This window comes from Triticum aestivum, chromosome 3D, assembly GCF_018294505.1.
Source record: "Triticum aestivum cultivar Chinese Spring chromosome 3D, IWGSC CS RefSeq v2.1, whole genome shotgun sequence".
NCBI lineage: Eukaryota > Viridiplantae > Streptophyta > Magnoliopsida > Poales > Poaceae > Triticum > Triticum aestivum.
Genome location: NC_057802.1, coordinates 147,961,463 through 147,988,485, shown reverse-complemented (window position 1 = coordinate 147,988,485; position 27,023 = coordinate 147,961,463). Strand labels below are relative to the sequence as shown.

Below are 27,023 nucleotides of genomic sequence, written 5' to 3'. Positions count from 1 at the left end.
TCTATTCGAATAGCCGTGATCCTCGGTAACAGGACGACCCGGAGTTGTACCTTGACCTTATGACAACTAGAACCGGATACTTAATAAAACACACCCTTCCAAGTGCCAGATATAACCCGGTGATTGCTCTCACACAGGGCGACGAGGGGAGGATCACCGGGTAGGATTATGCTATGCGATGATACTTGGTGAACTTATCATCTATTCTCTTCTACTTGCTGCAAGATGGAGGCTGCCAGAAGCGTAGTCTTCGACAGGACTAGCTATCACCCTCTTATTCTGGCATTCTGCAGTTCAGTCCACCGATATTGCCCCTTTACACAGATACCCATGCATATGTTGTGTAGATCCTTGCTTGCGAGTACTTTGGATGAGTACTCACGGTTGCTTTTCTCCCTCTTTCCCCCTTTCCGTTCTACCTGGTTGTCGCAACCAGATGCTGGATCCCAGGAGCCAGACGCCACCGTCGACGATGACTTCTACTACACCGGAGGTGCCTACTACTACGTGCAGGCCGCTGACGACGACCAGGAGTAGTTTAGGAGGATCCCAGGCAGGAGGCCTGTGCCTCTTTCGATCTATATCCTAGTTTGTGCTAGCCTTCTTAAGGCAAAGTTGTTTAACTTATGTCTGTACTCAGATATTGTTGCTTCCGCTGACTCATCTATGATCGAGCACTCAAGGCCCCTGGCTTGTATTATGATGCTTGTATGACTTATTTTATTTTTTAGAGTTGTGTTGTGATATCTTCCCATGAGTCCCTGATCTTGATCGTACACGTTTGCGTGTATGATTAGTGTACGATTGAATCGGGGGCGTCACATCTTTATAATCACCCAGTTACGCTGTGACGTTTGATAGCACACAAGGTGTTCCTCCGGTATTCGGGAGTTGCATAATCTCATAGTCAGAGGAATATGTGTAAGTCATGAAGAAAGCAATAGCAATAAAACTTAACGATCATTATGCTAAGCTAACGGATGGGTCTTGTCCATTACATCATTCTCCTAATGATGTGACCCCGTTCATCAAATGACAACACATGTCTATGGTTAGAAAACTTAACCATCTTTGATTAACGAGCTAGTCAGGTAGAGGCATACCAGGGACACTTTGTTTTGTCTATGTATTCACACATGTATCAAGTTTCCGGTTAATACAATTCTAGCATGAATAATAAACATTTATCATAACAAACATGATTGCCTCTAGGGCATATTTCCTTCTGGCTCATGTACATACGTAGTGTAGTGGAGGGTGTGCACCGGTTAGCGAATTGGACTGTAACCGGGGTTTAAGGCGCGGAATAAAAACTGGGCCTTTCCTCTGGGAGTGGATGGACCACCTATTCCACGCAGTGCGCGCTGCAAAATCACGAAACATGCACCCTACTCCCCTCGTGCGCCCCTTTGCGCCGGATAAACTATTCCTACCGGCCGACAGGCTAAGTTTTCAGCCGGTCGCACGCAGGCATTACACACGGTGGGGCCATGCGCTGTTTTTTCTCCCCTGACCCCTTATCTTTTCACACACATTTGCTGTTGTCCACTCGTTCTTCGTCCTCCCTCTATCTCCTTTTCTCTTCCACCTTCCACGCCGCATCACAGGCAAGGTTGCTGGCACTTTTCCCCCCATGACCGGCGAAAGGGGGGCGGCAGCGCTGCAGGGCGAAGCAAGAGATCGGTGCTTCGGGACAACTCCATCATGTGTGGCAAGGTGGGGGAAAGAATTTTAAGGTGCTGCAACAGACGGAGCTAGAAGCTCAATCAGCATGCACACGACCACGTTGTTGACTACCCAATGTTGCAACTGGCAGAGATGAAAGCTGTTGGGGAACGTAGTAATTTCAAAAAAAATCCTACGCACACGCAAGATCATGGTGATGCATAGCAACAAGAGGGGAGAGTGTTGACCACGTACCCTCATAGACCGAAAGCGGAAGCGTTAGCACAACGCAGTTGATGTAGTCGTTTCACGATCCGACCGATCAAGTACCGAACGCACGGCACCTCCGAGTTCAGCACACGTTCAGTCCGATGACGTCCCTCGAACTCTGATCCAGCCGAGTGTTGAGGGAGAGTTTGGTCAGCACAACGGCGTGGTGAAGATGATGATGTTCTACCGACGCAGGGCTTCGCCTAAGCACCGCTACAGTATTATCGAGGTGGAGTATGGTGGAGGGGGCACCACACACGGCTCAAAGATCAACAAATCAATTGTTGTGACTTTGGGGTGCTCCCCTGCCCCCGTATATAAAGGAGCAAGGGGCGGAGAGGCGGCCAGCCAGGAGAGGGCGCGCCAGGAGGAGTCCTACTCCCACCGGGAGTAGGACTCCCTCTCTTCCTTGTTGGATTAGGAGAAGGGGGAAAGAGGAGGAGGAGAAGAAGGAAAGGGGGCGGCGCCCCCCTCCTTGTCCAATTCGAACTAGAGGGGGAGGGGGCGCGCGGCCTGCCCTGGCCGCCCCTCCTCTTCTCCACTAAGGCCCATGTAGGCCCATTAATCCCCCGCGGGGGGGGGGGGGGTCCGGTAACCCCCGGTACTCTGGTATATATCTGATAACCCCCGGAACCATTCCGGTGTCCGAATATAGTCGTCCAATATATCAATCTTCATGTCTCGACCATTTCGAGACTCCTCGTTATGTTCGTGATCACATCCGGGACTCAGAACAACCTTCGGTACATCAAAACATATAAACTCATAATATAATTTTCATCGAAACTTTAAGCGTGCGGACCCTACGGGTTCGAGAACTATGTAGACATGACCGAGACACGTCTCCGGTCAATAACCAATAGCGAAACCTGGATGCTCATATTGGCTCCCACATATTCTACGAAGATCTTTATCGGTCAGACCGCATAACAACATACGTTGTTCCCTTTGTCATCGGTATGTTACTTGCCCGAGATTCGATCGTCGGTATCTCAATACCTAGTTCAATCTCGTTACCGGCAAGTCTCTTTACTCGTTCTGTAATACATCATCCCGCAACTAACTCATTAGTTGCAATGCTTGCAAGGCTTAAGTGATGTGCATTACCGAGTGGGCCCAGAGATACCTCTCCGACAATCGGAGTGACAAATCCTAATCTCGAAATACGCCAACCCAACAACTACCTTCGGAGACACATGTAGAACACCTTTATAATCACCCAGTTACGTTGTGACGTTTGGTAGCACACAAAGTGTTCCTCCGGTAAACGGGAGTTGCATAATCTCATAGTCATAGGAACATGTATAAGTCATGAAGAAAGCAATAGCAGAATACTAAACGATCGTGTGCTAAGCTAACGGAATGGGTCAAGTCAATCCCATCATTCTCCTAATGATGTGATCCCGTTTATCAAATGACAACTCATGTCAATGGCTAGGAAACATAACCATGTTTGATCAATGAGCTAGTCAAGTAGAGGCATACTAGTGACACTCTGTTTGTCTATGTACTCACACAAGTATTATGTTTCCGGTTAATACAATTCTAGCATGAATAATAAATATTTATCATGATATAAGGAAATAAATAATAACTTTATTATTGCCTCTAGGGCATATTTCCTTCAGTCTCCCACTTGCACTAGAGTCAATAATCTAGATTACACAGTAATGATTCTAACACCCATGGAGCCTTGGTGCTGATCATGTTTTGCTCGTGGAAAAGGCTTAGTCAACGGGTCTGCAACATTCAGATCCGTATGTATCTTGCAAATTTCTATGTCTCCCACCTGGACTAGATCCCGGATGGAATTGAAGCATCTCTTGATGTGCTTGGTTCTCTTGTGAAATCTGGATTCCTTCGCCAAGGCAATTGCACCAGTATTGTCACAAAATATTTTCATTGGACCCGATGCACTAGGTATGACACCTAGATCGGATATGAACTCCTTCATCCAGACTCCTTCATTTGCTGCTTCCGAAGCAGCTATGTACTCCGCTTCACACATAGATCCCGCCACGACACTTTGTTTAGAACTGCACCAACTGACAGCTCCACCGTTCAATGTAAACACGTATCTGGTTTGCGATTTAGAATCGTCCGGATCAGTGTCAAAGCTAGCATCAACGTAACCATTTACGATGAGCTCTTTGTCACCTCCATAAACAAGAAACATATCCTTAGTCCTTTTCAGGTATTTCAGGATGTTCTTGACCGCTGTCCAGTGATCCACTCCTGGATTACTTTGGTACCTCCCTGCTAAACTTATAGCAAGGCACACATCAGGTCTGGTACACAGCATTGCATACATGATAGAGCCTATGGCTGAAGCATAGGGAACATCTTCCATCTTCTCTCTATCTTCTGCAGTGGTCGGGCATTGAGTCTTACTCAACTTCACACCTTGTAACATAGGCAAGAACCCTTTCTTTGCTTGATCCATTTTGAACTTCTTCAAAACTTTGTCAAGGTATGTGCTTTGTGGAAGTCCAATTAAGCGTCTTGATCTATCTCTATAGATCTTGATGCCCAATATATAAGCAGCTTCACCGAGGTCTTTCATTGAAAAACTCTTATTCAAGTATCCCTTTATGCTATCCAGAAATTCTATATCATTTCCCTACAGAGCTCCCACTCACTTTCTTGTAAATACAGGCTTCTCCAAAAGTCTGTATAAAACCAAATGCTTTGATCACACTATCAAAACGCTTATTCCAACTCCGAGAGGCTTGCACCAGTCCATAAATGGATCGCTGGAGCTTGCACACTTTGTTAGCTCCTTTTGGATCGACAAAACCTTCCGGTTGCATCATATACAACTCTTCTTCCAGAAATCCATTAAGGAATGCAGTTTTGGCATCCATTTGCCAAATTTCATAATCATAAAATGCGGCAATTGCTAACATGATTCGGACAGACCTAAGCATCGCTACGGGTGAGAAGGTCTCATCGTAGTCAACCCCTTGAACTTGTCGAAAACCTTTTGCAACAAGTCGAACTTTATAGACAGTAACATTACCATCAGCATCAGTCTTCTTCTTGAAGATCCATTTATTCTCAATGGCTTGCCGATCATCCGGAAAGTCAACCGAAGTCCACACTTTGTTCTCATACATGGATCCCATCTCAGATTTCATGGCCTCAAGCCATTTTGCGGAATCTGGGCTCACCATCGCTTCTTCATAGTTCGTAGGTTCGTCATGGTCTAGCAACATAACTTCCAGAACAGGATTATCGTACCACTCTGGTGCGAATCTTACTCTGGTTGACCTATGAGGTTCAATAACAACTTGATCTGAAGTTTCATGATCATCATCATTAACTTCCTCACTAATTGGTGTAGGTGTCTCAAAAACCGGTTTCTGTGATGAACTACTTTCCAATAAGGGAGAACGTACAGTTACCTCATCAAGTTCTACTTTCCTCCCACTCACTTCTTTCGAGAGAAACTCCTTCTCTAGAAAGATTCCAAATTTAGCAACGAAAGTCTTGCCTTTGGATCTGTGATAGAAGGTGTACCCAACAGTCTCTTTTGGGTACCCTATGAAGACACATTTTTCCGATTTTGTGACACCCCAAAATTTTGACCTTGTTTTATTAATTAAAATTTTGCCAGGAAATTAAACTTTTCCATTTGTCTAGATTTTTCCCTTTTTATATTATGGGTTTTTACCTCAAGTGGAAACTTTCCAAAAATTTGAGTGAAACAACCTCTTCTTCATTCTGGTCCAGTTTTGTGATTTGTACTGCAACCCTATTTTATTTTGCTCTAGTGCCCCTAAGCTTTTTCCTGCTGGTAGCCCTCCCTACAAAACCCTTAAGTCCAGGAGAATGGACCCATTGGAGGATTTTAAGTGCTTGCATTGAGACCTTTTTCTTCCTATCCAAAACTGTAGTTTTGCAAAACTTGCACTAGCAAGTTTCTGGTTTTGCCCAAATGATCTTACCATCACCACCTACTACTAGAGAGACCCTGATCTGGAGATTTTGGCCACTCCAAGAGTTGCCTAAATGCACTTGGCATTCTGTCGAACACTTGGTGTGCACGGTCAGTTTTGGGCATGTTTCCTAGTTTGCACTATGATCTTGTTCCACTGACCCAGCAACCTTGTCCACTAAACTCCTAGCTATCCCTATCCTAGTCCTGTTAATTGCCAGCCCCACCCTCGCACTCTAGGCTGCCCTGGCATTTCGTCGAGCACGTCCCGTGCGTGCTCTGGGCGCGCCCAGAGCGCACGTTTTGCACGCGCGCGCACTGAGCCGCCGCGTCGCACTGCCGCCCTCGTCGCGTCCCGTCCCTGGCCCCCGCTCGCCTGCTGAACCACACACTATCCTCGCCCACTCTCCACGCCACCCCTGGCGCCCTACAGCGCCGCTGGCAGAGCTTTTGGCGGCACGCCGGCGTCGGCAGCGAGCCCCTGCCATGGTCGGCGCCGCCCAAGCCACCCGCGCGTGCCAGCTGCCCCTGTGAACAGCTCGATCTTATCCTGAAGCTCGTCGGCACGCGCTCGTCGCCGCCACGTCGCCCTGCAGCTACAGCACCGCGGTCGCCGGCGTTCTTATCCACGGCCGCCATGGGACCAGCCTCGAACGCCTATAAAAGGAGGCCCCGAGCCCCTCCGAGCGCTCAGGCGACCTCAAGCCTTCCCCTTAGAGCTCGCCAAGCAGTGGATTGTCCGGAAGAGTCCATCTCCCCCAACTCCGGCCGGTTCGGCCGCCGCTGCCTTCCGGTGCCATTCGTCACAACCAGGCACTCCCTCGCCCATCCAGCGCCACCACTCACTTCCCCTTGCTCTTGCGGAGCTGCCCAGCGCCTCAGCCTCGATCGGAAACCACCGGAGCCCAAAACCCACTTCACTCCCGTAGCCCTCTCCGCCGCGGAGCTCGCCGCCGGCGACTCCTCTCACCACCGTCGACCCAGCGACCACCGAGAGGACCGCCCCGGTCTGGCGGGTCCATCCCTGCCCTCAGGTGCCCTCGAGGAACCGCCGTTCGTCGACGGCGATCGCCGGAGCCCCGCCCCGTTCGGGCAGAGGAAGAGGAGGGAGAGGGGAGAATGGTCAAACCTGACCAGTGGGCCCCCTGGACCCACTGTCAGTGACCCTGCGCCATCCACGCTGGCTTAAGTGGTCGCGTAAAACCCCGGAGTACGTCTCCTATGCTGCGAAAGCGTATTCTCCCCCGAAACGTTTTCCTTTTCTGTTTTTTTTTAAAACAGAGATTTGACCAAACTTTGACTGGCTATATCTTTTAAAATAAAACTCCAAATGAGTTGATTCTTTTTCCTACCTCTCCCAAATTTCATCTAGTTTATTTTAAGATTTATTCCAAAAATATTTGAGACAACTTTTTGTACTGTGTTTGAAATATTTGTTATTTGAATATTTTTCAAAATAGGAAATGGAGAGTGAAGAAAACTTTCGAAAAGTGCACCCCTTGCACACTATTGAAAGCAAGCATTCTGAACACTGGCATAATATTTTCGTGAGGTGTTTTGATACGGTTACAACACCACTTTGACTTGGAGCTTATGTTATTTTTATGTAACGGTAAAGTCACACGCATGAGTGCATTTTTGGAGATGCTTTACTGTTAGAAATGGTTATGCTGGTGATAGTGATCATTCTCACGAGCTTTTCATGCATACCGGCAGGAAGCCGGGAGAGTCGTGGTCTTGGGTAGACACGAGCTTGTCCCTAGTTCCTCGTCGGGACGAGTGTGTCCGGTATGGCATGATGAGGCTTGGTGAGCGGTGATTCTGTCTGTGATTGGAAACATTTTGGTTATGCTAATCTTTCGGAGAATACTTGGACCACCTGAGTCGGTCATAGGTCGAGTCTTGTTCAGTGACTTTCCCTACTTGTTTTGTACTACCACTGGTCCCTGCCGCAGGTAGGGTATGGTTCAGTGAGTTGTCAACCCCTTACCAAAGCACACACCGTACAGAGAGGCCATGGTGGAAGATACCGGAGGCCTCCGGTAGGCATGCCACCTGGTCCGGGGGCATGGGTGTTTCCGGTTGGGACCGAGAGGGGGGCACCCCTTAGAGCGCGCGTATATAAATTTGATCCCATGCTACGTCGAGGTTGTAGCCTCCCCACTTAGAGTTTGGCTTGACAGGTGTTGTGGGTGATTCCAGACACCGGTAAGTTAAGCTGGTGTGTGCAGGTCAGGCGTGTTTTCAATTAAAAGGCCGTGGGCGGAATTATTCCCGATGGACTAAATAAATCCGTTACTCGTGGGTAAAGAGTACACCCTCTGCAGAGGTTATATCTATTCGGACAGCCACATCCTCGTGTAAGGACTACAGTCTGAGATGGGTCTAGTGACGGTTTTCGGATGGAGACACGACTTGACTAGATCATAGTAACGGTATTCGGATGGAGACACGGCTTGATTAGAGCACAGTGACGGTCTTCGGATGGAGAAACGGCTGAACTAGATATTGTTTATGACTATGGCACATATGGATTATGATCATTATTATTGTGGACTAACCATTTACTTTATTTGAATTATTGAGTATCCTTGGGACGGTTCTACCTCCTAGATGTTCACTGTGATTATTCTTATATAAGCCCTTTATGTGGCGTCGCTCAGACGCCCGACTGCGGCATGTTTGTTATTTATTTATCCTTTATAAGCCCTTTATGTGGCGTCGCTCAGACGCCCGACTGCGGCATGTTTGTTATTTATTTATCCTTTATAAGCCCTTTATGTGGCGTCACTCAAACGCCCGACTGCGGCATGTTTGTTATTTATTTATCCTTTATAAGCCCTTTATGTGGTGTCGCTCAAACGCCCGACTGCGGCATGCTTGTTATTTACTTATTGTTTATAAGCCCTTTATGTGGCGTCGCTCAGACGCCCGACTGCGGCATGCTTGTTATTTAATTATTCTTTATAAGCCCTTTATGTGGTGTCGCTCAGACGCCCGACTGCGGCATTGTTAATTTATCTGCACCTTTTCGAGGAGTCATTTCAGACACTCGATCAGTGCATTCTATTCCTACTCCCGTATTGCATGTTCATATTTTCCCCGCATGCGTGCATCACAGATTTTCGTTTACTTCATGGCAGACGTTATCATCATAAAATATTTCGGAGTATGATTACCCCTTGTTATATTATACCCGTGTTCTTAATGTTTGCGAGTACATTCAAACGTACTCACTGGCTTGTCCCTGGCTATTGTCTTGGCCAGATTCCTTGCTTGGAGATAAGCATTGCGATGACAGCCCCGAAACCTACGCAATGACGATAGCAGCCTCGCGAAGATAGGAGTTATCCTGGTCAGCTGTTCTTGTGGGAAATGGAGTCCCATAGACGCAGATGTACCATAAACCGCTTCCGCCATCAACCACTAGAAATCAAGTGTTGTACTCCTAGGCCACAATGGTCTTGTACTACATATTTTATACTTTGCTTGGAATTCTTGTATCAAGTTGGTGCCTCATCAGCTAACAGTAATCCTGGGGCTGGTGAGCACAAAGGCCGTTTTCTGGGAAATTAATATCCCGAAAATCCGCTCGTGACAGACTTGGTATCAGAGCCAGGCTGACCATTGGCTAATCCTATCTTAGCCAGGTTAATAAACCTAGGTTAACCAAACCACCAGACCTTAACCTAACCCCGGCCAAGCTTCTCGCGTAAGATAGCCCCATAGTGACCCGACGCCTTTCGGCGGATGGTGCCCAACCTATCAGCCTAGCCTGTCGATCACACGCCAGTGACCGACACCTAACACGTCTCATTCGCAAGCGTGCGGAGGAAGACTCCGTCCCCTTTTTTATAAAAAGGGCACGCTAGCCTCAACCCAGCACAGCCTCTCTCCCAAACCAAGCCACGATGCCTGGCCCCATTGTTCACGATGAGACCACAGCAACCAACCTTGGAGGTTTTGTGACCGTGCTCGCAAACCTCACCCGCCGTGCCTATGCATTAGAAGAGCCTCCCGAATATGTTGTGTACCAAGGACCCATGTACGGTGAGAGCCGTCAGTACTGGGCCACTGTGCACATCTATGGTAGGGGTCTGTCGCCAGAACGCCCCTACAGGTTCACTGGAAGGACAACTTCCTTTGAGCCACAAGCCATCCAACTGGCAGCTCAAGAAGCTATAGTTCAACTCCGGCACTTGTCGCCCAGAGTTAACTGTCGCTCGTTCTACTACTACCCCAGTCGTGACGGGTATGGTAGGCCGCCCCAGGTTGCCAACGGAGATCACGAGACAGATCCTGCACTATTGCATCTGGTGCGCTATGTGAGCACACTAGAACAACTGTTCGATCAAGTCACCCTTGATCTAATCGCAGCTCGTGGAGAACTGGTTCGCCGAGTCCCGGCGAGAGAGGAAACGGAGCCAGACGCCGACAACCCAGTCGTGCTGTTCGGACACCCGATCGATCCCTTGAGGTCTGCCCCAGCCATCAACCAGAGTGCTTTGGTGTCCCCAGAAGCGCTTCGATGCCTTTTGGGAACCCGTTCCAACGGGATTGTGGCCAGCAACCCCCGCGATGGTCATCACCACTTCCCCGACCCTGCAGCCCCTCAACCTCAACTAGCAAATCCCGACGGTGAAACCCGTGGAGAAACCCGGCGTCCACCAGGCCAGCCCACTTAGACATTAACGAAGTAGACTAAGTCGCTCGAGTAGTATCGAGCCTTAGTTTTCCTATGCTTTGTAATGGTGTGATCGTGTATCCTCATTATTAAATGCTGTCTGCTTGAGCGCCCCTATTTTTGGAGTAGTAGCTATGCATATGTACGTTCGCGTACAGTTGCAATTTTTAGAATTCCGGGCGCAGCTACCAAGACCAACCCCGACGACACCCACAGTAATGTGTCACATTTATGTGATATGTATATCTGTGGCTTTGACCCGAGAACAGGATCGACAACCAGTTACCCTTCGCCCCGGTAGATAACCCAGCCCCAATGCTATATAAAGGCCACCTCGTGACCTTGCCGAGTACCCCTCACCTTGTGCGCAACACTCACAACCATTTCTTGGCCATGCCGACCCCCAGTATTTATCTGAGAACCCCAGACGCAACCCCGGGTAGTTTTGTTAAATTATTGTGGGACTTTACCTGCAGTACCATGAGTGCCACCCATCCACCCCAGTACGAGTTGCTCAAATCGAGGATCACCCCATCCACCTCGAAGTATTGGGCAGTGGTGCACATCCCTCCCGCATACCCAAACCAAGACCCAACGGAAGTTTCCTTCGTGGGAAAATCCATGCCGACTCCGCATATGGCCATAGAAGCTGCTGCGTACGAGGCGCTCGCTCGTCTTCGATTCGCGGTACCCTATGCCAGCGAACGAGGATATTATTATTTTCCGAGTCATGCAGCACCCGGAGAAGTTGCATCTTTTCCCGGTGGACGAATTGAGAGAGATCCAGTACTGGCCAACCTTGCCCAGTACGTTATCGCTCAGGAGCGTTTGACTCAGCAGGTAATGGGTTATCTCCAGAGCCTCGCTGATTTAAATCCTCGGATCGCTATTGGCAGACCACTGAGGCCTGGCCAGGAGAGGCGCGTTCATTGACTGGTCAACCCGCTTCCCCCGATAGAAGAGGAGTGTGTCCCAGTACCAGAGACGTTTTCTCAGGATCCTGTCCGTTTACCGTTTTTATTGTAAACGTCATCGCTGTGTTTATTATCCCAGTACTTATTTATGTGTTGTAACTTGTTTGTAGTATCCAAAATTTGTGCGATGGATCCAATTTTTTTTGTTTCATTTATGTGAGCAGTTTTACTGCTGTAAATTTTTGATTTAATTAATTTATTTTCCTCGCGATAAATTTTGTAGTGAGATTTTCTTTCCCCGAGTTGCTGCAACGTATATATCTTCACGGCATAGATTTTTATTCGCGCAGCACCATAACAGCAGACTCACGGCTACAACCACTCGACCTCGTGCGCTTATCACAAATCCTCGTACACATTTTTGCGCCTATCTGATCACACTCGAGGACACCAAAGTCCCAGTAAGAGAGATTTGTGAGTAATCATTCGAGCGCAAGTTGCCCCAGCACACCGACAGCAGTCAGCACTCGACGCCGCACCTAATCCTCGTGATCGTCGCCACCGCGAAGAGCTAGCACTCGAGCGGCAGCATCACGACGATCATCCAGGATCATCGCGCACAGGAGCACGGAGAGCCCCAGCAGCGTCGCTAAACCTCCACACACCAGGACCACATACCAGTCCCGCATCGCCTCCGCCATTAGAGCCTCGTCTCGAGCTCCTGCTAACAGCAATGGAGGAGAAGGAAGGAGAAGTAGAAGCGAGGCCAGGTGTGAGGAAGAAGAAGGAAGCACCGCGACCATTTTATAGCTCGAGATCGGTGTACGGTGGGCGAGGTCCACCAGCGCCACTCGTCGCTCGATCGCCGGTGTTCGGAGGCGAGTCCGCGAGCAGTGCCGACAGTGCACTGGCCCGCGAGGTGAGTGCACGCTACACCGGCAGCTAGCACGCCGCGCACTACCGCAGTACGGCCTAGATGCCCTACGCGCTAGGCGTCGCCGGTGGAGGAAGCGCGGGAGAGCACGCGAGGGAGAAGAGAGAACCAGAGGTAGAAGAAGAGGCCGACAGTGGGCCCCGGGTCCACCTGTCAGCCAGAGAGAGCACTGTGCACTCGGGTGCGACCAACGTGTTTTAGTAATTTAGAATTTATTCTAAATTACTGTATCCGCGTAGAAATATCTCGTTTTCCCCGACCTTGGATTTTTCCACGCAACGCCAGTTTACCACACTGTGGTTTTGCACCACTTATTACCCTCTCACTGTAGCCACATTTTTGTTGCACCGTAGAATGTTTTCTTTTGGTAAGAGCAATGTTTGTTCAAAACAGCTTTTAACAAATCTCGAGGACGAGATTTTTCTTAAGGGGGGTGGTGTTGTGACACCCCAAAATTTTGACCTTGTTTTATTAATTAAAATTTTGCCAGGAAATTAAACTTTTCCATTTGTCTAGATTTTTCCCTTTTTATATTATGGGTTTTTACCTCAAGTGGAAACTTTCCAAAAATATTGTTGGACTTGCATGCTCTCTCTATAAAACATTTCTGTATCAGTGGATTTAATTGCATGGTTTGCTTTTGCTTGAGCTTTACTCTTTTAAAATGATTTTCCATAAATCGGAGCCTGTTGCACTGCAACTATTTGATAAAAACTTTTAAAAATTTCACCAAAATTTGGGGATGTCATGTGAGGTTTCCACATCACTTTTATGCAAAAATATTTGTTGGTTATTGGAGATTTTGAGCTCTACATCAACTTTCCAAATCTGGTCCAGTAGGCATTTTTGCACTACTACCTATTTAAATATTTCTTTAAAAATTCTTCCAAGTGTTTGGAGATGTCAGTAGATGCATACAATTCAACTTCATGCAAAAAACCCAGTGTTGTTCTTTGAAAAATTTGAGTGAAACAACCTCTTCTTCATTCTGGTCCAGTTTTGTGATTTGTACTGCAACCCTATTTTATTTTGCTCTAGTGCCCCTGAGCTTTTTCCTGCTGGTAGCCCTCCCTAGAAAACCCTTAAGTCCAGGAGAATGGACCCATTGGAGGATTTTAAGTGCTTGCATTGAGACCTTTTTCTTCCTGTCCAAAACTGTAGTTTTGCAAAACTTGCACTAGCAAGTTTCTGGTTTTGCCCAAATGATCTTACCATCATCACCTACTACTAGAGAGACCCTGATCTGGAGATTTTGGCCACTCCAGGAGTTGCCTAAATGCACTTGGCATTCTGTCGAACACTTGGTGTGCACAGTCAGTTTTGGGCATGTTTCCTAGTTTGCACTATGATCTTGTTCCACTGACCCAGCAACCTTGTCCACTAAACTCCTAGCTATCCCTATCCTAGTCCTGTTAATTGCCAGCCCCACCCTCGCACTCTAGGCTGCCCTGGCATTTCGTCGAGCACGTCCCGTGCGTGCTCTGGGCGCGCCCAGAGCGCACGTTTTGCACGCGCGCGCACTGAGCCGCCGCGTCGCACTGCCGCCCTCGTCGCGTCCCGTCCCTGGCCCCCGCTCGCCTGCTGAACCACGCACTATCCTCGCCCACTCTCCACGCCACCACTGGCGCCCTACAGCGCCGCTGGCAAAGCTTTTGGCGGCACGCCGGCGTCGGCAGCGAGCCCCTGCCATGGTCGGCGCCGCCCAAGCCACCCGCGCGCGCCAGCTGCCCCTGTGAACAGCTCGATCTTATCCTGAAGCTCGTCGGCACGCGCTCGTCGCCGCCACATCGCCCTGCAGCTACAGCACCGCGGTCGCCGGCGTTCTTATCCACGGCCGCCGCGGGACCAGCCTCGAACGCCTATAAAAGGAGGCCCCGAGCCCCTCCGAGCGCTCAGGCGACCTCAAGCCTTCCCCCTAGAGCTCCCCAAGCAGTGGATTGGCCGGAAGAGTCCATCTCCCCCAACTCCGGCCGGTTCGGCCGCCGCTGCCTTCCGGTGCCTTTCGTCGCAACCAGGCACTCCCTCGCCCATCCAGCGCCGCCACTCACTTCCCCTTGCTCTTGCGGAGCTGCCCAGCGCCTCAGCCTCGATCGGAAACCACCGGAGCCCAAAACCCACTTCACTCCCGTAGCCCTCTCCGCCGCGGAGCTCGCCGCCGGCGACTCCTCCCACCACCGTCGACCCAGCGACCACCGAGAGGACCGCCCCGGTCTGGTGGGTCCATCCCTGTCCTCAGGTGCCCTCGAGGAACCGTCGTTCGTCGACGGCGATCGCCGGAGCCCCGCCCCGTTCGGGCAGAGGAAGAGGAGGGAGAGGGGAGAATGGTCAAACCTGACCAGTGGGCCCCCTGGACCTACTGTCAGTGACCCCACACCATCCACGCTGGCTTAAGTGGTCGCGTAAAACCCCGGAGTACGTCTCCTATGCTGCGAAAGCGTATTCTCCCCCGAAACGTTTTCCTTTTCTGTTTTTTTTTTAAACAGAGATTTGACCAAACTTTGACTGGCTATATCTTTTAAAATAAAACTCCAAATGAGTTGATTCTTTTTCCTACCTCTCCCAAATTTCATCTAGTTTATTTTAAGATTTATTCCAAAAATATTTGAGACAACTTTTTGTACTGTGTTTGAAATATTTGTTATTTGAATATTTTTCAAAATAGGAAATGGAGAGTGAAGAAAACTTTCGAAAAGTGCACCCCTTGCACACTCTTGAAAGCAAGCATTCTGAACACTGGCATAATATTTTCGTGAGGTGTTTTGATACGGTTACAACACCACTTTGACTTGGAGCTTATGTTATTTTTATGTAACGGTAAAGTCACACGCATGAGTGCATTTTTGGAGATGCTTTACTGTTAGAAATGGTTATGCTGGTGATAGTGATCATTCTCGCGAGCTTTTCATGCATACCGGCAGGAAGCCGGGAGAGTCGTGGTCTTGGGTAGACACGAGCTTGTCCCTAGTTCCTCGTCGGGACGAGTGTGTCCGGTATGGCATGATGAGGCTTGGTGAGCGGTGATTCTGTCTGTGATTGGAAACATTTTGGTTATGCTAATCTTTCGGAGAATACTTGGACCACCTGAGTCGGTCATAGGTCGAGTCTTGTTCAGTGACTTTCCCTACTTGTTTTGTACTACCACTGGTCCCTGCCGCAGGTAGGGTATGGTTCAGTGAGTTGTCAACCCCTTACCAAAGCACACACCGTACAGAGAGGCCATGGTGGAAGATACCGGAGGCCTCCGGTAGGCATGCCACCTGGTCCGAGGGCATGGGTGTTTCCGGTTGGGACCGAGAGGGGGGCACCCCTTAGAGCGCGCGTATATAAATTTGATCCCATGCTACGTCGAGGTTGTAGCCTCCCCACTTAGAGTTTGGCTTGACAGGTGTTGTGGGTGATTCCAGACACCGGTAAGTTAAGCTGGTGTGTGCAGGTCAGGCGTGTTTTCAATTAAAAGGCCGTAGGCGGAATTATTCCCGATGGACTAAATAAATCCGTTACTCGTGGGTAAAGAGTACACCCTCTGCAGAGGTTATATCTATTCGGACAGCCACATCCTCGTGTAAGGACTACAGTCTGAGATGGGTCTAGTGACGGTTTTCGGATGGAGACACGACTTGACTAGATCATAGTAACGGTATTCGGATGGAGACACGGCTTGATTAGAGCACAGTGACGGTCTTCGGATGGAGAAACGGCTGAACTAGATATTGTTTATGACTATGGCACATATGGATTATGATCATTATTATTGTGGACTAACCATTTACTTTATTTGAATTATTGAGTATCCTTGGGACGGTTCTACCTCCTAGATGTTCACTGTGATTATTCTTATATAAGCCCTTTATGTGGCGTCGCTCAGACGCCCGACTGCGGCATGTTTGTTATTTATTTATCCTTTATAAGCCCTTTATGTGGCGTCGCTCAGACGCCCGACTGCGGCATGTTTGTTATTTATTTATCCTTTATAAGCCCTTTATGTGGCGTCACTCAAACGCCCGACTGCGGCATGTTTGTTATTTATTTATCCTTTATAAGCCCTTTATGTGGTGTCGCTCAAACGCCCGACTGCGGCATGCTTGTTATTTACTTATTGTTTATAAGCCCTTTATGTGGCGTCGCTCAGACGCCCGACTGCGGCATGCTTGTTATTTAATTATTCTTTATAAGCCCTTTATGTGGTGTCGCTCAGACGCCCGACTGCGGCATTGTTAATTTATCTGCACCTTTTCGAGGAGTCATTTCAGACACTCGATCAGTGCATTCTATTCCTACTCCCGTATTGCATGTTCATATTTTCCCCGCATGCGTGCATCACAGATTTTCGTTTACTTCATGGCAGACGTTATCATCATAAAATATTTCGGAGTATGATTACCCCTTGTTATATTATACCCGTGTTCTTAATGTTTGCGAGTACATTCAAACGTACTCACTGGCTTGTCCCTGGCTATTGTCTTGGCCAGATTCCTTGCTTGGAGATAAGCATTGCGATGACGGCCCCGGAACCTACGCAATGACGATAGCAGCCTCGCGAAGATAGGAGTTATCCTGGTCAGCTGTTCTTGTGGGAAATGGAGTCCCATAGACGCAGATGTACCATAAACCGCTTCCGCCATCAACCACTAGAAATCAAGTGTTGTACTCCTAGGCCACAATGGTCTTGTACTACATATTTTGTACTTTGCTTGGAATTCTTGTATCAAGTTGGTGCCTCATCAGCTAACAGTAATCCTGGGGCTGGTGAGCACAAAGGCCGTTTTCTGGGAAATTAATATCCCGAAAATCCGGTCGTGACAGATTTGGGTTCGAGCTTATCAGGTTGAAGCTTTTTCACATAAGCATCGCAGCCCCAAACTTTAAGAAACGACAACTTTGGTTTCTTGCCAAACCACAGTTCATAAGGCGTCGTCTCAACGGATTTCGATGGTGTCCTATTTAACGTGAATGCAACCGTCTCTAAAGCATAACCCCAAAACGATAGCGATAAATCAGTAAGAGGCATCATAGATCGCACCATATCAAGTAAAGTACGATTACGACGTTCGGACACACCATTACGCTGTGGTGTTCCGGGTGGCGTGAGTTGCGAAACTATTCCGCATTGTTTCAAATGAAGACCAAACTCGTAACTCAAATATTCTCCTCCACGATCAGATTGTAGAAACTTTATTTTCTTGTTACGATGATTTTCAACTTCACTCTGAAATTCTTTGAACTTTTCAAATGTTTCATACTTATGTTTCATTAAGTAGATATACCCATATCTGCTCAAATCATCTGTGAAGGTGAGAAAATAACGATATCCACCACGAGCCTCAATATTCATCGGACCACATACATCTGTATGTATGATTTCCAACAAATCTGTTGCTCGCTCCATAGTTCCGGAGAACGGTGTTTTAGACATCTTGCCCATGAGGCACGGTTCGCAAGTACCAAGTGATTCATAATCAAGTGGTTCCAAAAGTCCATCAGTATGGAGTTTCTTCATGCGCTTTACACCGATATGACCTAAACGGCAGTGCCACAAATAAGTTGCACTATCATTATCAACTCTGCATCTTTTGGCTTCAATATTATGAATATGTGTATCACTACTATCGAGATTCAACAAAAATAGACCACTCTTCAACGGTGCATGACCATAAAAGATATTACTCATATAAATAGAACAACCATTATTCTCTGATTTAAATGAATAACCGTCTCGCATCAAACAAGATCCAGATATAATGTTCATGCTCAACGCTGGCACCAAATAACAATTATTCAGGTCTAAAACTAATCCCGAAGGTAGATGTAGAGGTAGCGTGCCGACCGCGATCACATCGACTTTGGAACCATTTCCCACGCGCATCGTCACCTCATCCTTAGCCAATCTTCGCTTAATCCGTAGTCCCTGTTTCGAGTTGCAAATATTAGCAACAGAACCAGTATCAAATACCCAGGTGCTACTGCGAGCATTAGTAAGGTACACATCAATAACATGTATATCACATATACCTTTGTTCACCTTGCCATCCTTCTTATCCGCCAAATACTTGGGGCAGTTCCGCTTCCAGTGACCAGTCTGCTTGCAGTAGAAGCACTCAGTCTCAGGCTTAGGTCTAGACTTGGGTTTCTTCTCCTCAGCGGCAACTTGCTTGCTGTTCTTCTTGAAGTTCTCCTTCTTCTTCCCTTTGCCCTTTTTCTTGAAACTGGTGGTCTTATTGACCATCAACACTTGATGCTCCTTCTTGATTTCTACCTCCGCAGCTTTTAGCATTGCGAAGAGCTCAGGAATCGTCTTATCCATCCCTTGCATGTTATGGTTCATCACGAAGCTCTTGTAGCTTGGTGGCAGTGATTGAAGAATTCTGTCAATGACGCTATCATCCGGAAGATTAACTCCCAGTTGAATCAAGTGATTGTTATACCCAGACATTTTGAGTATATGCTCACTGACAGAACTATTCTCCACCATCTTGCAGCTGTAGAACTTATTGGAGACTTCATATCTCTCAATCCGGGCATTTGCTTGAAATATTAACTTCAACTCCTAGAACATCTCATATGCTCCATGACATTCAAAACGTCGTTGAAGACCCGGTTCTAAGCCGTAAAGCATGGCACACTGAACTATCGAGTAGTCATCAGCTTCGCTCTGCCAGATGTTCATAACATCTGGTGTTGCTCCTGTAGCAGGTCTGGCACCCAGCGGTGCTTCTAGGACGTAATTCTTCTGTGCAGCAATGAGGATAATCCTCAAGTTACGGACCCAGTCCGTGTAATTGCTACCATCATCTTTCAACTTTGCTTTCTCAAGGAACGCATTAAAATTCAACGGAACAACAGCACGGGCCATCTATCTACAATCAACATAGACAAGCAAAATACTATCAGGTACTAAGTTCATGATAAATTTAAGTTCAATTAATCATATTATTAAAGAACTCCCACTTAGACATCCCTCTAATCCTCTAAGTGATCACGTGATCCAAATCAACTAAACCATGTCCGATCATCACGTGAGATGGAGTAGTTTCAATGGTGAACATCACTATGTTGATCATATCTACTATATGATTCACGCTCGACCTTTCGATCTCCGTGTTCCGAGGCCATATCTGTTATATGCTAGGCTCGTCAAGTTTAACCTGAGTATTCCGCGTGTGCAACTGTTTTGCACCCGTTGTATTTGAACGTAGAGCCTATCACACCCGATCATCACGTGGTGTCTCAGCACGAAGAACTTTCGCAACGGTGCATACTCAGGGAGAACACTTATACTTTGATAATTTTGTGAGGGATCATCTTATAATGCTACCGTCAATCAAAGCAAGATAAGATGCATACAAGATAAACATCACATGCAATCAAATATAAGTGATATGATATGGCCATCATCATCTTGGGCTTGTGATCTCCATCTCCGAAGCACCGTCATGATCACCATCGTCACCGGCGCGACACCTTGATCTCCATCGTAGCATCGTTGTCGTCTCGCCAATCTTATGCTTCTATGACTATCGCTACCGCTTAGTGATAAAGTAAAGCATTACAGGGCGATTGCATTGCATACAATAAAGCGACAACCATATGGCTCCTGCCAGTTGCCGATAATTCGGTTACAAAACATGATCATCTCATACAATAAAATTTAGCATCATGTCTTGACCATATCACATCACAACATGCCCTGCAAAAACAAGTTAGACGTCCTCTACTTTGTTGTTGCAAATTTTACGTGGCTGCTACGGGCTTAGCAAGAACCGTTTTTACCTACGCATCAAAACCACAACGGTAGTTTGTCAAGTTGGTGTTGTTTTAACCTTCGCAAGGACCGGGCGCAGCCACACTCGGTTCAACTAAAGTCGGAGAAACTGACACCCGCCAGCCACCTATGTGCAAAGCACGTCGGTAGAACCAGTCTCGCTTAAGCGTACGCGTAATGTCAGTCCGGGCCGCTTCATCCAACAATACCGCCGAACCAAAGTATGACATGCTGGTAAGCAGTATGACTTATATCGCCCACAACTCACTTGTGTTCTACTCGTGCATATGACATCTACGCATAAAACCTGGCTCGGATACCACTGTTGGGGAACGTAGTAATTTCAAAAAAATTCCTACGCACACGCAAGATCATGGTGATGCATAGCAACGAGAGGGGAGAGTGTTGTCCACGTACCCTCGTAGACCGAAAGCGGAAGCGTTAGCACAATGCGGTTGATGCAGTCGTACGTCTTCACGATCCGACCGATCAAGTACCGAACGCACGACACCTCCAAGTTCAGCACACGTTCAGCCCGATGACGTCCCTCGAACTCCGATCCAGCCGAGTGTTGAGGGAGAGTTTCGTCAGCACGACGGCGTGGTGACGATGATGATGTTCTACCGACGCAGGGCTTCACCTAAGCACCGCTATAGTATTATCGAGGTGGACTATGGTGGAGGGGGCACCGCACACGACTAAAAGATCAACAGATCAATTGTTGTGTCTTTGGGGTGCACCCTTGCCCCCGTATATAAAGGAGCAAGGGGGTGAGAGGCGGCCGGCCAGGAGAGGGCGCGCCAGGAGGAGTCCTTCTCCCACCGGGAGTAGGACTCCCTCCTTTCCTTGTTGGATTAGGAGAAGGGGGGAAAGAGGAGGAGGAGAAGAAGGAAAGGGGGGCGCCGCCCCCTCCTTGTCCAATTCGGACTAGAGGGGGAGGGAACGCGCGGCCTGCCCTGGCCGCCCCTCCTCTTCTCCACTAAGGCCCATGTAGGCCCATTAATCCCCTGGGGGGTTCCGGTAACCCCCGGTACTCCGGTATATATCCGATAACCCCCGGAACCATTCCGGTGTCCGAATATAGTCATCCAATATATCAATCTTCATGTCTCGACCATTTCGAGACTCCTTGTTATGTCTGTGATCACATCCGGGACTCCGAACAACCTTCGGTACATCAAAACATATAAAATCATAATATAACTGTCATCGAAACTTTAAGCGTGCGGACCCTACGGGTTCGAGAACTATGTAGACATGACCGAGACACGTCTCCGGTCAATAACCAATAGCGGAACCTGGATGCTCATATTGGCTCCCACATATTGTATGAAGGTCTTTATCGGTCAGACCGCATAACAACATACGTTGTTCCCTTTGTCATCGGTATGTTACTTGCCCGAGATTCGATCGTCGGTATCTCAATACCTAGTTCAATCTCGTTACCGGCAAGTCTCTTTACTCGTTCTGTAATACATCATCCCGCAACTAACTCAGTTGCAATGCTTGCAAGGCTTAAGTGATGTGCATTACCGAGTGGGCCCAGAGATACCTCTCCGACAATCGGAGTGACAAATCCTAATCTCGAAATACGCCAACCCAACAAGTACCTTCGGAGACATCTGTAGTGCACCTTTATAATCACCCAGTTACGTTGTGACGTTTGGTCGCACACAAAGTGTTCCTCCGGTAAATGGGAGTTGCATAATCTCATAGTCATAGGAACATGTATAAGTCATGAAGAAAGCAATAGCAGAATACTAAACGATTGTGTGCTAAGCTAACGGAATGGGTCAAGTCAATCACATCATTCTCCTAATGATGTGATTCCGTTTATCAAATGACAACTCATGTCAATGGCTAGGAAACATAACCATGTTTGATCAACGAGCTAGTCAAGTAGAGGCATACTAGTGACACTCTGTTTGTCTATGTATTCACACAAGTATTATGTTTCCGGTTAATACAATTCTAGCATGAATAATAAATATTTATCATGATATAAGGAAATAAATAATAACTTTATTATTGCCTCTAGGGCATATTTCCTTCAAAAGCTTCTACCAGCGAGCTAAAAAGCTACAATCGGCGACATCAAAAGATGCAATCAGGCTTTCACATGAACCACGCCTGCAATGCAGGGATGTTATAGCCGACACTTAGGATGCTACAACGGGCACCACCGAGAGCTGGAACCAGCCAGTGTCGATGCTATGTACGACCCGCGCGGGGGAGGAGGGGGAGGGCACACCGAGATAATGCAACCGGGCGCGGTGAGCAAGCAACCGTGGTGGGGCGACGATGTCAAGCATCGGCGAGCGGTGGTGCAACCAGTGTCAACTTCGGCCCTGAGGGCGCTGGAAGGTAATTTTTTTGCGAGCGGAACTTGAAATATACATTCATAATTTCAAAGAATGTTCTCGAACTTGAAAAAAATGTTCATGAGTTAGAAAAATATTCACAAAAAACAGTGTTCGTGAATTTATAAAAAATGTTGGAAAATTCAAAAAAATATTCATGGTTTCACAAAAAGTTCATGATTTCAAGAACATATTCGCGATTGGAAGCTATGTTCATATTTTTTAAATAATGAATTTGAAGGCGTTGCAAAAAATCGAAAAGGAAAGAAAAAGAAAAGGGGAAGAAAAGAGGAAAATAAAATGAAAAGAAAAAAGATGAAAAAAAATAAAATCAACAGAGAAATTGAGAAAGAACGAAAATGAAAAAAGAAAGGAAATAACTAAAGTGAAAAAAATGCAAAGAAAACACGCGCGCACAAAAACCGGTTCATTGGAGGCCCAAAAGTACGCAACGGAGAGCGGTGTTTGCGCGTTTGGTCGCTATCTTGCGAGGCAATAGGGCGCTTCGCCTGAATGGCACATGTGATTGGCCTAGCGTAGACCCGGGCATGGACAGCCCGACCCGAAAGCCGGATATCTGGACCGGGCTCGGGCTTAGGTTTTCCGCCCGAAGCCCGTCACGAAAGCTCGAAAATAAGCTTATTTTATTGGCAATATAGGTATAATATATATTTTAAATACCCGAAAAATCATTATTTTAATAAAAAAGTGCACTAATCTTGTGTTTTGGGCCGGGCTAGGCGGGGCTTGGGCTCGTGATTTTGTGGTCGGAACCAAGCCCGACCCGGAGAATGCCGAGGTTTATTATTATTATTATTTTTTGCAGGGAAATGCCGAGGTTTATTAGCCTAGCGACATCAGTCATCATGCTAATGTCACTTACATTTTTTTCTCCGCATTTTTATTTTCATTTTATTTTATATGCATAATATACGAGTATTTAAAAACATAAATTTAGTTAAGAAATTCAAAACCAGGAATTTGAAATTGCTTATTCAATATAAAAAAATAGATTAGAAATAGCCTTTGATTTGCTGATCCAACTGAAATCGCAGCCTTTGGTTTGTTGATTGATGAAAGTACTAGCGCCAACGACGTCAAAAAAAAAACACGCGCCAATCGTTGGATTTGGATAGAAGTTGCGCCAATCCGTCGAGCTGCGGATCCAGGAATCAGATTTCGTTTTTGCTTCGATAGATTTAAAGGGGACGACGCACCGGCGGGACCGCAACCCTAGTTTTCGATCTGATCTTTCCCCGATCTTCGCCGCCCATCTTCCCAACTTCCCCCCATCTCGACTCTGGATCTCGAGTCTGCGCGCACTTCGGCGAACATGGCGACGATCATGGCGGCGCGCGGGCAGGGACTGGAGCAAGATTTCGATTTCTTCGTGGTGGTCGACTTCGAGGCGACGTGCGTGAAAGACGCGCGGATCTTCCCGCAAGAAATCATCGAGTTCCCCGCGGTGCTCGTCGACGGTGCTACCGGCCGCATCGAGTCCGCCTTTCGCAGGTACGTTCGTCCCAAGCATCACCCTGTGCTGACCCAGTTTTGCAGGGAACTCACCGGCATCCGGCAGGAGGACGTCGACGGTGGAGTGGATCTCGGCGAGGCGCTCTGGCTGCACGGCGCTTGGTTGAAGGCAGCGACGGCGGGGGCAGGGAACAAGAGGAGCGTCCGCTTGGCCGTCGTGACCTGGGGCGACTGGGACTGCCGCACCATGCTCGAGTTCGAGTGCCGCTTCAAGGGCATCGAGAAGCCCTCCTACTTCGATCAGTGGATCAATCTGAGAGTCCCCTTCCAGGCGGCGCTCGGCGGCGGAGGGCGGGTCAACCTGCAGGAAGCGGTCCGGGCGGCGGGGCTGGACTGGGAGGGCCGCCTGCACTGCGGGCTGGACGACGCGCGCAACACCGCGCGGCTGCTTGCTGAGCTCATGCGGCGCGGGGTCAAGATCACCATCACCGGCTCGCTGGCGGCGCCGCCGCCGATGCAGAAGCAGCCGGCTCGCACAAGCCCTTGCGGTGGCTCACCGGCGCTGGCGTCGGCGCCGCCGCCGATCCAGCAGCAGCCGGCTCGCACAGGCCCTTTCGGTGGCTCGTTTGCGCTGGTGCCGGCGCCTATCCAGCAGAAGCAGCAGCCGCCGCAGCCTTACATGATCAGCCCCTGCGGTGGCTCCTCTGCGACGTGCTTGTGCTACTGCGGGCTGGCGAGCAGAGGAGACGTGATGAACGGGGCAAATTTGACAAATTTGAGCTATAGACGAAATCAAATCACAGAATGAACTATCCGTAAAACTATTTCACGCGGCTGACTTTTTTGTGTGACGCCCGACACGAAGGCGCCACACTACACTGTGCAATGCCTCACAGATAGGCGCTACACGACCAGCGTCGCACACGTGTGATCAGAAAATTACTAAGTCAGTATGCAGCGTCTGAGCTCCAGTGCAGCGCCTGAGAGCTAGGCGCCACATGTCAGCCGCGTGAAATAGTTTCATGGACAGTTCATTCTGTGATTTGATTTCGTCTATAGGTCAAATTTGTCAAATTTGCCGATGGGACCCGTGCCCCCCTACTTGGCGTGGAGCAACTGAATGAGTGACCCACGGCATGAGACTGAGATTCAGATTCCAGTGTAGCTCAGTTGTTAGTGTTAATCGTCCTAGCCATCAGAATCAGAGCCTAGTCTAGGTGTAAATTTGGTCTTTGAAATAGAACTTGACCAATGGGGCTATTCTTGATGTAATCGGTGTCTTAATTACTATTATCAATAGAAATTTCGTTTTAATTTCTTCAGCATCGAGCGCAAAATCGTAGGAGGATGCACTGAGCACGACCAGGAAAAAACAACCAACTGTGGATTTTTGAGATAAGAGCACAAATGCCTCATCATATTGGAAAAAACAACCTTATATCCAAAATCATTTCCTTGAACACAAATTTCTCATCATATTTGATATTGAAACCCTAGGTTTAATATCATCAATAGAAGATTTGTTTAGTCACATTCCTTGTCTGCAAATTTCTTCAGTATTATTAAAAATTATTTATAGCTGATGGATAAATGGATGAGTTCAACAAAAAGAAAGATAAATGGCAGTGTTATGAGAATTCAGATCATATATGCCACCTTGTATATCAAGGTAAAAAAAGCAGCGAGTCGTTCCTGAGACAACAGCAAATTCAGACCATTTCCTGTCAAACTCTTACATAAACGGAATTCCTCAGAATGAGGATCCAATCTAGATCATTTCTTCAGTATTGACTGATTTGTAATTAAAATTTATTAATTGCTGACGAAAGATAAATGGATGTGTTGGACAAAAAAGAAAGATAAATGGATATGCTACCTTGTATATATAAAGATAAAAAGAACAGCGAGTAGTAGGTTCCTGAGACAACAACAACTTCAGATCATTTCCTCGTGAAACTCCTACATAAGCGGAATGCAAATTTGGTCAATCAAGTCTCACCGTAGCGGACCAGCAGGTGACATAACCCCATATATCAAAGTGTAGCTCAAAGACAAGTACAGGGAAGGACTAACCATGGTTTGGGTGGGTCAGTTACATAGTGCTCAAAGACTAGCAAAATCTACTGCCTACGGAGAGGATCAAGCTACTCTGCGCTACCCAGCCATTGGTTTCTACAGCAAGGGCTATATCAACCACCTGATGTACACCTTGAAGTGCACCTTCAGGCCAATAAAACCAAGGCTGTTGTTAACATCACACCAGCCGATGTGAATGTGCATAGGCATTCACTTTGCTGTGCTTATGTGTTTCTTGATCATGTTCAAGGTCTCCATAACCCGTTAAACAGGCTACAATTAGTACCCGACAGAAAAATAAAAAACCAAAATTTGTAGGGGTGCAATAAAAATCATGTTGTCCTGATTGGAAGCCTGCTATGGAGCAGTAGGCAATCGTAGACATACCCCAAACTTGCATGCAAAGAGCAAATTCATTAATGAAGAAACAACCACTAAATTGAAATTTTTGTTACCATCCATGTAGATGGACCATTTTCTCGAGACTTACCCTTGTATAGTGTTGCAAAACTGAAGAATAGTGGTCGAGTGCAATATAAATTTTTGCAAGAAGATCCGTTAAGGCCTCAGCCACATCACCAAGTAAATCCACCCGTAGAAAAATTCAGAAATCACAACTCATTACATAACTCGCCTCCCAGGCTCCCACTTTAGGGCATTAGCAAGGTTATAACATTGCTACATTTTGGAGGCAAAGCAATATACAAGGAACAGAGGCATTAAAGTATCAATAGTCGTTAGGATCTGAAATTATATTTACCTCGTGCACGGCCTTTTGAAGATTGGAGCCGCTTAACTTAGATATCTCATTATATCGCAATGCCTTCTTCGTCAGGTGCTTACATTGGCCTTTTAGTAAACAGAACATGTGAAAGAAAATGACATCATCCTTATTCGCAGAAATACAACATAAAATAGTCATAAGTACTATGAACTATAAAGGTAATCATA

At 47.4% G+C, this 27,023-nt stretch overlaps 1 protein-coding gene across 1 annotated transcript; it reads left to right on the top strand.

Annotated features, from left to right (window-relative positions):
* The first annotated feature begins 23,661 nt into the window (after positions 1–23,661).
* Positions 23,662–25,310, top strand: LOC123077964 (ERI1 exoribonuclease 2). The gene has a single exon (XM_044500343.1). It carries the CDS (start codon positions 23,857–23,859, stop codon positions 24,802–24,804), a length of 948 nt encoding a protein of 315 aa, XP_044356278.1. The 5' UTR covers positions 23,662–23,856; the 3' UTR covers positions 24,805–25,310.
* Positions 25,311–27,023: the final 1,713 nt, after the last annotated feature.

What these genes read in the sequence shown, in the direction of transcription:
- LOC123077964 (XM_044500343.1), top strand. Translation starts at nt 23,857, where the DNA reads ATGGCGACGATCATGGCGGCGCGCGGGCAGGGACTGGAGCAAGATTTC.